Source organism: Carcharhinus amblyrhynchos, chromosome 2, assembly GCF_965287045.1.
Source record: "Carcharhinus amblyrhynchos chromosome 2, sCarAmb.v2.hapA, whole genome shotgun sequence".
NCBI classification, from domain to species: Eukaryota; Metazoa; Chordata; class Chondrichthyes; order Carcharhiniformes; family Carcharhinidae; genus Carcharhinus; species Carcharhinus amblyrhynchos.
The window spans coordinates 20,862,736-20,874,800 of record NC_137325.1 but is presented as its reverse complement, the minus strand read 5'-3'; the positions used below and the strand labels follow the sequence as shown (position 1 = coordinate 20,874,800).

Genomic DNA, 12,065 nt, shown 5'->3' with positions numbered 1-12,065 from the left:
CTAACCACTGTACCACTGTGCTGCCCCTAAATTGACTGCATCCCATTAAGTTATATACATACACTTTTCGTCCCTTCCCTTCTTGTATTTCCTTATCTTCCTCCACCATCCCACCTCTGAGTTTGCGCCTGGAAAATGTGAATATGCTCTGTTCTTGCCAACTAAATTCAAAATGGTAAGAAGTTTGGATCAGAGAGGTTTAGAGATCTATATTCAATGAATTCAAAAACCTAGTTGTCAGCAATAAAAATAATTTAAACAGGATAAAAGTAGCCCTGAGGTTGAAGGGACTGGGATACAAAGGGCAGAGATTTATCCTCCAGTTGTGTAAAGCTCTAGTTAGACCACATCTGGAGTACTGCAAACAATTTTGGTCACTATTCTCCAGGAAGGATATATTCCTAGAAGGGGTTACAGATTTAACCAGGATGATAACAGAATTTAAGTTTTAAATTATAATGATAGATTGTACAAATGTGCCTTGCATTCCTTTGGATGTGGAAGGTCAAGGGATAATCGAAGACATTAAAGTGATTTCAGGCTTTAATAAGGTAGGTGAAAGGAGACAACTTCCTGTGCCAGAAAAATTCAAAACAACATGAAGATTAAAGCTTGGCCACTCGGGAATGGGCAAACCTCTTTGCACAAAACATGAAGGAAATCGGGAACTCTCTCTCTCTCTCTCTCACAAAAAAGCTGCTGCATCCCGGGGTCAATTGAAAACTTCAAAACTGTGATTTGTAAATTTTTGTTCGCTAGGGGTTTTACAGGAAGTAAATAGCGGACCAATGGAACTAGTATCAGCCACAATCTAATTGAATGGCGGAACAAGGTTGTAGGGCTCACTGGTTGCCTGTTGCTGAGTTTCTCTCACCAGATTGCAAGATAGGCAGACAGTCAGACAAGTCCAAGGGGAACGCCTTTTGGCGCCTCCTGCAATCAACTACTTTCAAGGGAGTTCAGTAATGGCCATGTGTTTTTTTTAATTATTCGTTCACGGGATCTGGGAATCACTGGCTAGGCATTCAAAGCCCATCTCTAATTATCCTTGAGGAGGTGGCAGTGAACTGCCTTTTTGAACCACTGCAGTCCCTATGGTGTAGGTGGATCAACAGTCCTGTTTGGGAGGGAGTTCCAGCATTTTGACCCAGTGACAGTGAAGGAATGGCCATATATTTCTAAGGATGGTGTGTTACTTGGAGGGGAACTTGCAATTGGTAGTGTTCCCTTGCATTTGCTGCCCTTGTCCTTTATGCGGTAGAGGTAGCAGGTGTGGAAGGTGCCCTCAAAGCAGCCTTGGTGAGCTGATGTTGTGCACCTTGTTGTTGGTACACACTGCTGGCACTGTGTGACTGTGGTGGAGGGAGTGAATGTTGAAGGTGGTGGATGGGTTGCCAATCAGGTGCTTAGTCCTGGATAGTGTCAAGCTTCAAATGTGTTTTTGGAGCTGCACACATCCTGGCAAGTGGAGAGGATTCCAGCACAACTCCTGACTTGTGCCTTGTGGGCAGTGGACAGGCCTTGGGATGTCAGGAGATGAGTTACCCATCACAGAATTACTAGCCTCAGACTTGCTCTTGCGGCCACAGTGTTTACTTGGCTGGTGCCATTCAGTTTCGGGTCAGTGGTCACCCTGAATTGTTGATAGTTGGGGATTTAGCGACGGTAATGTCATTGAACATCAAGAGGCAATGGTTGCCTTCCTCTCATTGGGGGATGGTCTTTGACTAGCACTTGCGTGGCACAAATGTATCACACAAATGTATTCATTACAGGGATCCAGCTGAGAAAGTGGGTTAGGGTGAGCATGCAAAGAGAGGAGTTGGAAATACACCTTGCAAGGGGGATGAACTTATTCAGATACTGATGGAAATCAAGTTGAAAGAATAAAAAGGGAAGAGCCCAATCAACCTAATCAAACCCTACTCTGCAAAACCCCAGGGAAATCACTAAAATGATGAGCAGCATTAGTTCAGGTTAAAACAAACATTTTAACACTTATGATTAATTTTGCTGCTGTAAGTAACAATGGAGCTGTTGGATGAAGACAAGGCGGCACTGTCAATAAAACAAACAGCTAAAACTGATCCTGCACAAGATACATGACCCAACTAATTTGTAATCATTAAAATCTTAGGGATGACTTCCGAGCTACAATACCTGCTGAGACTTGTGGGACCTGAGATACTTGACGTGCCACCTCTTCCACACTGGTACAAACAAGTTGGATGACAGCCTGCGAGATCCCCCTCAGGGCAGCAAAGTCTGCTACGTTGTATACATATTTTGCAACCGGCTCGCTGGCGATTTCCTCCAGTTCTTTCTCCACAGCATCCTTGATGCCAATGGCGTATATGATGACACCTCGGTCTCTCAGTGTTTTTGCCGGTGGTCCAACGGTGTCCTGAGATTGCCCGTCCGTGATGACAATAGCCACCTGCGGCACCCCCATCGACGCCCTGCTCCCCGCTGACTCCACAAAGTGCTTGTTGAGCATGAACCTCAGGCCCATCCCAGTTCTCGTCCCCCCTCCTTTGTATGGCAGTTGCTGCAGGTACTGCAGGATCTCATTCTTATCATTATAGGTATTCAAGGAAAACTCGGTGCGAGGACTTCCACTGTACTGGATGAGGCCTATCCGGACTTTGTCCTGTCCAACATCAAATCCATTCACCAGTGTATAGAGAAACTCTTGAACCTTTTTAAAGTTTTGCATCCCAATACTCCAGGATCCATCCACCAGGAATACAATGTCCGCAACTGAGGATTCCCTGCAGGCTTCAAAAGTAAAAAGAACAACAATTACTGTGACAATCAGTACAGTATTCGTTAATATTCATTAAGCTCATTACCATTCTTCCCCGTTGCAAATTGTAAAACTGAGACCCGTGTATATCATCTGTTTAATTGCTGCTGGTTTGACGGCAGGGAGTCTGAGAAATATAGCTTGAGAATGTCCTTGCTTGAACACCCAACCAGCTACCACAACCTAGCTGATGTTCCATGGAAATCCAACAAAGTTATACAAGATGCAGTGAGAGCAGCTGCAAGTTATTCCAAGTGAAGATCAGCTCCAATATTGGAATACTGGGAATGAGGAGTGTCCTCTAGTGACCCGGCAATCTTATGTAACACATATGATTGGCATGCTTCCGTCGGAACGGTGGTAGATGTTTCCAATACAGAAGATAAAGTACCCAGGGCAGGACAACTACATGATGTGGGTGAGAGCCAAAGCAAGTTTTGAAATTGAATTAAACCTGATTGAGCTGTTAGTTGGCAGAAATTGAGATTTGTCCCTTAGTTCAAATCCATGATTCCCTCACAATTACATTGAATGATAGTGTTGATGTGTGCGGGAGAAACGTGGAGTGGGAAGGAATGGGGATAAAATATCCTTGCTGATGGATACAGGGCTGTTTTATCCATCTCCTGCTGTCATTCCTTCCACATTCAATGCATTCACCCGGTTGTTCTACTGTGACTCTTCCCAATGTTATTTTGTTTGGGTGGCTGGTGGCACAGTGGTTAGCAATGCTGCCTAACAGCTCCATGGATTAGGGGTCAATTCCAGCCTTGAGTGACTGTGCCCGAGGTGTGTGGCACACTTTTCATGTGTCTGTGTGGGTTACCTCCCGCAATCACAAAGATGTTCAGGGTAGATGGATTGGCCATGCTAAGTTGCCCCTCTGTGCACCTAGACGCGTAGGTTAGGGGATTAGCGGGGTTAATGTGTGGAGTTACAGGAATAGGACTGCAATAGATCTACCAGTGATCTATACAAGATTAAACTCAACTTGTTCAGTTTGTAATATCCTCGAGGTGCATTCCAGTTATTATCAATAAATGGTCACTTAGGGGGCACTTCCCGCAGTGGGTTAAGGCTAGTGACAGATCAGAAGACCACCAGGTCATCCTACTTGAGCTTCAGGGCGCCTTCGATTGACCCATAGCTCTTGGAGGAATAGATTTCGTCTGCAGATGGGAGCGAGGAGGCTGTTTTGCTTCAATGTCCCAACAGTCATTAAATCACAAAGGGGCCATGGGACTAAGCAGGAGTGGAAGATATGCCCACTGCAGCATCCACTCACAATACCCTGAAGTTAAATTCCAGGTCCAGGTTACTTACTGATGGGGGATGGCACCGTGATTCAAAATGCTTATCTTTTTTGTGCCAAACCCATTTTTCAATCATATTAGTCAAACCTTATCAGTTTACCACCCTTAAACATATCAAAAGACATTTTTTATAAAATACAATATTCTGCAATACATTTTTTAATGCAGATTTAGGGGCAATCTTACCAAAAAAATTCTAAGTGCCAAATAAGCATGAAAACAGGAGGGTTTCAGACCATTTATTTTTGGTAAAAAAAAAATCAAATCTTATGGCACTGAGAAAAAAAAATTAGGCAAAATGTGATTCTCACCAGTAAGGGGAGTGGACGGAGTCTGTTCACACCTGGAGGCCAGCCTGCTAGAGGCTGCTATTGCGCATGCACCCTGAAGTGGTTATGCCGGTTTAACAAGACTGGTAATATCAGGAGAGGTGCAAAATCGGTTTTTGCCTCTCTCATGATCTTACAGCTTACAACGCAGATCGACAGGCATGACAAGCTGATAAGATTGCCCCCTTGGTGTTTGGCCATTTGCAACTGATTTTCAGCGGATATTTGATGAAAAACTCCAATAAAATGATAAACGATGATATAAATTGGACCAGTTACAGGGAAAGAATTCTCCACTATTTTGGGTGCAGAGTCACTGATTGTGCTCTAAGCAGGAACTACCCCTATCGCCTCACTGAAGCCTCAACCCCATAAGAGTCTGTTTTGCAGCAAGTGGTGGGTAACATTTTCAATTTGTCCCATAATAAGAGTAAGACAGTGGAATATTTAAACTATGCTGTCTTTGTAAAAAATAATTTCGGCATGTTGGGTACTAATGAGGTGAGAGCGGGCAACTTTTCTCGCTCTGCAGCTGGCTAGACACCGAGGAGATTCCCCCTTGATATTCCATAGGTAAACAGGGTCAATATTGTAATTAAAGAGCACGATACCAGTCTGCTGAGTGTCCGTGGAGGGCAAACATGTTGCGAAAAGGATGCCGATCAGTATAACTTCAAACTGAGCCATGTTGACAGAGATTCTGATGACCTCCCTGCAGAAGCAAAAACAAAACGCAAAGTGGTTACATGCATTTGTCAGATGTTGGCACCACTATCTACTTTGAAACTGGGGCTGGAATTCTCTGATGTCACATTGCCCTACTGCCGCTATCAACGGGAATGGAGAATTTGGTGCTCAACTGCTGTGGGGCCATCGGGATCACGGGCGAAGTCACAGAATTGCAGCCTGGACCTCTGGCTCTCTATTGCAACTGGACCTGTTGATGATCTGGCAATTCTGTGAAATGATCCAGACCTCAGCTCTCCACAATGCTGATGGTGAGTTTGATGGGGAACACAATCCCAAAGAAGAATTGTTCATTAAACACACAATGAATGTTTCTTTAAGCTAGGTTTCCACTCTGTAACTTCACTCACATGATTGCATGAAGCAACCTAGTCATTGCCTAGGACGGCACTGCTGCCTCACAGCGCCAGGACCTAGGTTCAATCCCAGCCTCGGGTGACTGTCTGTGTGGAGTTTGCATATTCTCCCCAATTCTTTGTAGTTTCCTGCGGATGCTCAGGTTTCCTCCCATAGTCCAAAGATAGAATAGAATCCCTGCAGTGCAGAAGGAGGACATTCAGCCCACTGAGTCTGCACCGATCACAATCACAGTCAGGCCCTATCCCACAAACCCCTATATTTTCCTCACTAATGTATCTAACCTATGCATCCTGGGACACTGAGGGGCAATTTAGCAAGGCCAATCAACCTAACCCGCACATCTTTGGACCATGGGAGGAAACCAGAGCACCTGAAGGAAACCCATATAGACAAGGAGAGAATGTGCAAACTCCATGCAGAGAGCAACCCAAGCCGGGAATCCCTAGGTCCCTAGTGCTGTGAGGTAGCAGTGCTAACCACTGTGCCATCATGCCACCTTAATGTGCAGGTTAGGTTAATTGGCCATGGTAAATTGCCCCTTAGTGTCAACAGGATTAGCAGAGTAAATACATGGGGTTATGGGGATAGGATCTGGGTGAGATTGTTATCTGTGCAGGCTTAATGGGCTGAATGGCCTCCTTATGACTGTAGGGATTCTATGATTTACTAGGTTGTTGTGGCAGAAATAGCCGTAACAAATAACATGTGCACACATCCTTTTCAGTTGGTCGGTATTACCCTGACAATATAAATATGTATCACCGTAGCCTATCCAACAGCATAACCTTTGTCCCATATGCAATCAGTGTGTAAAACTTATTAAAGCACTACATTCACAATATGAGAAGAATGGGCTATGAGTGGATGTCAAATCGCAACTTAATTGAATTATAATATTGCACTTAAATGAAGTATGCTCATCCATCTGCTTAGAACAGATTTACAATAGACATTCCCTGTGTACATTTAGAGTGAGTTTGTGATGCTTCATGAGTGATTGATCCCTACTCTAGTTCTCCAATCTCTCCTCAATACTGACTTCTCCTATTTAGTTTTGTTGGCACTTTAATGGAAAATAGTTCTTCGTATTTATTTAAATTGTGTGGTGACCTTTCCTCCATAATGTTTGTATGGAATTATTCATAATCAAATATTGTAAAACAACATGCGTTTATACCTTTCATAATCTCACAGCATCTTAAAATGCTTTACAACCTCTAAAGTACTTCTGACATGGAAATGCTGGCGTTGGACATGGATAGGCACAGTCAGAAGTCTCAGAACACCAGATTAAAGTCCAAAGGTTTATTTGACATCACAAGCTTTCAGGGAGCTGCTCCTTCGTCAGGGAAGAGAAAAGTTGGGTTCACAAACAGGGCACATATAGACACAGATGTTTTGTGGTTGAGTTTGTGTCTATAAATGCCTTGTTTGTGATTCCAACTCGTGATGCCAAATAAATTTATTGGACTGGTGTTGTGAGACTTCCTACTGTAAATTACTTCAGAAGTGTTGTCAATTTTGGAATATAGGAAACACAGTGGCCAGTTTGTTCACTACGAGGTCCCACTGACAGTAACAAGATAAGTGATCAAATAATGTGTTTTAGTGAAGCCCTGATTCCTCGAATCTTTTACATCCACTCCATCTTTTACATCCATTCAGAGCCCATTTTTCTCATATTGTGAATATAGTCCTTTTATAAATATTACACATTGATTGCATATGAGTTAGAGGTTATGCTGTTGCATAGGCTATAGCAATACATATTTATATTCTTAGGGTAATACCGAACAACTGAAAGGAGTGTGTGCTCGTTATTTGTTGCAGCCAGCCCCGCCACAACAGCCTAGTAAATTATAGAATCCCTACAGTGCATTAGGAGGCCATTCAGCCCATTAAGCCTGCACCGTAATCGTTTAATGTCCCATCAGAAAGACCCCAACTCTTCCTCATTACTGCATTGGAATAGCAGCCTAAATTGTTGTATTTGGAAAAAGGAATTTCACCAAAACTGAACTATTTCCAAGATTTCAGCAGAACAGAAAACACTCAGAAAAAGCTAGCAAACGTGACATTGTACTTTACCGGGCAATTTTTTTGAAAATAACAGCTGTTTGTCTTATGTTAATACAATTGAATGTGCCTGGGCACTTTGAAGGGGCATCATAAAGCAAAATTTGACATTGAGTCACACAAGGAGACATTGTATCAGATACTAACACATTCATTTGATGGGATGTCCTGTTTGCATCTATATGGATTTCAGTAAGGCGTTTGACAAAGTCCCTCACGGTAGGCTGGTAGAAAAGGTTAAGGCGCATGGGATACGAGGCCAGGTAGCTAGGTGGATTGAGAACTGGCTGGGAAATAGGAGACAGAGGGTAGTTGTGGAGGGTACCTTGTCGGGCTGGAGGCCAGTGACCAGTGGTGTGCCGCAGGGCTCGGTACTGGGACCTCTCCTCTTTGTAGTCTACATAAATGACTTAGAAGAGGGCGTAGGTGGTGTGATCAGCAAGTTTGCTGATGACACCAAGATGGCAGGGTTGGCGGGTACGGAACTGGATTGTCAGGTGATACAACAGGATATAGATAGGTTGGTGCAGTGGGCAGATAGGTGGCAGATGGCATTTAATCCTGACAAATGCGAGGTGATGCATTTTGGACGGAATAATGCAGAGAGGAGCTATGTGATAAAAGGTAGGCCGATTAGGAGTATAGACATACAGAGGGACCTGGGAGTGCAGGTTCACAAATCCATGAAGGTTGCGTCACAAGTGGAGAACGTTGTTAGGAAGGCTTATGGGATGTTAGCCTTTATAGGAAGGGGCTTAGAGTATAAAAGCTGCCGTCTAATGCTTCAGTTATACAGAACGTTGGTTAGACCGCATTTGGAGTACTGCGTCCAGTTCTGGTCACCTTATTACCGGAAGGACGTGGAGTCTCTGGAAAGGGTGCAGAGGAGGTTTACCAGGATGTTGCCTGGCATGGGGGGACTGGGTTACGAGGAGAGATTGAAGAGACTGGGGCTATTCTCCTTGGAAAGACGGAGATTGAGAGGGGACATGATAGAGGTATATAAGATACTGAAGGGAATAGATAGAGTTAATAGTGAGAGACTGCTCCCTAGACTGGGTACGAACACGAGAGGTCATCACTTAAGGGTGAGGGGGGGAGGTATAATTTGGAGGTAAGAGGAAGGTTCTTTACGCAGAGAGTTGTGGGGGTCTGGAATGCGCTATCGAGTAGGGTGGTGGAGGCAGGAACGTTGGACTCGTTTAAGATGCAGTTAGATAGGCACATGAGTGAAACAAGAATGGAGGGATATGGTAGGGGCTATTAAATAGGGTTAAACCTCGGGAGACACCGGAAGGGCAGGCTGTATGATTAATATTTTTTGTCTTTATTCCACAGGTGGAGGTCCACCTCGTGTCAAGCGAGGGGCATGCACACGGCGGGTCGTGCGTGGGCTGCTCTTGGAAGTCCAGGAGTGGCCTAGTACTTCATGTCGGTGTGTGTGCTTGATCCTGGACCGATAGACGGGCGCCACAACAGCTCAGTGACTAGCACTGCTAGCTGTGCAGATACATGGATTTGGGCCTGTGTCTGTGGGAGTTTGCGCATTCTCCCTGTGGTTGCGTGGGTTTCCTCCGGGCGCTCCGGTTTCCTCCCACACCCCAAAGATGTGCTCTTAGGCTAATCGGTTTCCACCAAATTGACACTATTTCTTCCCTGAATCTGACTGAGTAGGGTCCCATTCGTAGACATGCAGGGTAAAATAGGTGTAGGGTGATGCGGCGGCACGGGCTCGTTGGGCCGAAGGGCCTGTTTCCCGTGCTGGGTTGTTCTTTGTTCTTTGTTGTTCTTTGTTTGCATATCCATTCAATGGCTTCCTGTGATGCTGTGTGGAACAAGGAGGTGCCTCCGGCATTAGGTCTTAGTAGGCAAGTTGACATGATGTGTTCTATTGTTCTGGGATTCATGACCACAATTGCACTTTGGGTCAGCCCTGATCTTACAGTAATGGAGCGGGTGGCTCCATCCCCTGTGCCAGTTCAATTGCGCACAATCCACTGTCTTCAAGAGATGTTGAAGCCAGTGGTCTCCACAGTTGTGTCAATGATGAAGCACTGGTTTCTGATGCTGCTTGTATCCCTCAGTTGCATCTATCTGGATATTGAGTTGATGGCAGATGCACGAATATTAACTGCTGCTTCCCAAAGTGGCTGATGAAATTTTAAACACTTCCTTAAGGTTGTACGGCAGATGAGCAAAAGTTTGGTCAAAGAGGTAGGTTTTAAAGCAAATCTTAAATGAAGAAAGTGAGGAAGAGAGAAATGTCTTCAAAATTTTACAGACCTTTGTTTGGTCACATAGAAACATACAAGATAGGAGCAGGAGGAGGCCATTTGGCCCTTTGAGCCTTCCCCATCATTCATCACGATCATGGCTGACCGTCCAACTCAGTAGCCTAATTCTGTTTTCTCCCCATAACCTTTGGTCCTGTTTGCCCTTCAGCCTTCTCTTAAACAGCTACATTCTGTACAAAATTATTTGATCATTTAAACTACTTGTTTCTAAAACCATCATTGTAAGCGATTCTTTCTGTCCAATGCCACCAGGCTGTATATGACATTAATCTTATTATTTTATAATTTACAGTCATTTGGATATCCCTGGCCATGGCTAAGCAAACATCATTGACAGTTGAATCACTTACAGCAAAAACAAAATCCTAGATATGGCAGGTGCACCAAAGACTTGGCACATCAGTTCCCAAAGAAATTTCCGGAACATTCCTCTGGCATTGTCTCAGTGGAAAATCTAAGCTCTCCATTTTTCCAGCAGGAGATTTTAGCACCGCACAGATGAGAAACATTGGAAGTATGGTTTGTGTTAAGTCCAGATATGAAATCATCAATATGAACGCTATTCTGTCCGCTGACCCACATCAAGTTTATGACAACTGGAACATGGTGATCCTTGGAAATGTACAGAAGCAGGAAATTAATTTCTGCTGACCTCCAGGCGTCAGTAAATATTGAAAGAGCCCTAGGCAGCAATGAACACTGGAGGCATCCAACAATGCATCCAAACGACCATCTTAAATTTAACCAAATCTCCAAAGTACAGGTTGTTGTGATGGTGGGGGGAACGTGCATGACATTTTGACAACATTATCACCCAAAAGTCCTTTCTGCGACATGCAACTCAGCAGATTCGTCCCCTTTTGCTTTTATTGGCCAATTCCCAAAGGTTCATAGAACTGAATCCATGGAATCCTTACGGTGCAGAAGGAGGACATTTGGCCCAACAAGCCTGCACTGATCACAGTCCTGCCCTGGTACTATCCCCACAACCCCATGCATTTACCCTAGCTAGTCCTGCTTGACACTGAGGGGCAATTTAGCATGCCCAATCCACCGATCCCACACATCTTTAGACCGTGGGAAGAAATAGAGCACCCGGAGGAAACCCACGCAGACAAAGGGACAATGTGCAAACTCCACACAGGCAGTGACCCAAGCCGGGAATCGAACCCAGGTCCTTGGCACTGTGAGGCAACAGTGCTAACCACTGTGCCACCGTGCCGCTCAAGATGATTTCCCCACAACTGACAGCGAAGCAAATTCCTTTCCCAGCATTCCCAAAGATCGGTGTCTCTATATCTGTTGCAGTGATCTGCTTGCAACTGTTACAATTGAAGCTTTTTAGGCAGAGAGACCTGCCCCTCCAAAGAATTAAACCCTTATTCAACTCATGTATAGAGCAAGTGGATTAGTGCCCCACAGGATTGACAATGACCCTTTCAGCAAATATGCTGCACTGACATATTAGAATCGATAGTGAGATTGTAACAGATCACCGCAACTGGTGACACTCACTGCCAACTACTGAAAAGCTGGTCCAGAGTGGTCCAGGCAAAGCAACTCTTATTTCAGCACATCAATGGTTTATTCTGTATGGTTTTTATTGTCTGCGTTCTGTGTTGCATATCAATCATATTGTCACTGGATAGACCTTGTTGCTCAGTACCATAGAACTATAGAAAGTCACAGCACAGAAGGAAGCCATTCAGCCCATCATATCCATGCCAGCCCAAGGACACCGAGGTGCCCTTTCTAATCCCACCTTTCTGCGCCAGGCCCATAGCCCTGTAGTTTACAGCACAAAAAGAGCAGATTTTTTTTAAAGGATTTGGGGTCCCTGTCTCCACCATCAACTAGGGCAGCAGTTTCCAGACAACCACTACTCTCTGCAAAGAAAGTTCTTCCTCATTTTCCCTCTACACCAACAGCCATTTGTCTTGAATCCATGTCCCCCTGTTCTAGAATTCTCCAACAAGGGAAACAATTTTATCCTGTCCACCCTATCTCTTGCCCTCATAATTTGATACACAGCTATCAAGTCACACCTGAGCTTCCTTTGTTCCAAGGAAAATAACCCTAACCTATACAGTCTCTCCACACAACCACACTTCTCTAACCCTAGCAACCTTCTTGTAAACCT

At 44.5% G+C, this 12,065-nt stretch overlaps 1 protein-coding gene across 1 annotated transcript in view; it reads right to left on the bottom strand.

Annotated features, from left to right (window-relative positions):
• Window positions 1-5,135, bottom strand: part of LOC145357551 (collagen alpha-6(VI) chain-like) — a 115,272-nt gene extending 110,137 nt beyond the window's left edge. The window contains exons 1-2 of the mRNA XM_080211025.1: window positions 5,060-5,135; window positions 2,161-2,778 (exon numbers count right to left, since the gene is read on the bottom strand). Of these exons, the coding sequence (XP_080067151.1) occupies window positions 2,161-2,778; window positions 5,060-5,135 (694 nt within the window). The remainder of the gene's footprint in view (window positions 1-2,160; window positions 2,779-5,059) is intronic.
• Between the last annotated feature and the right edge of the window lie 6,930 nt (window positions 5,136-12,065).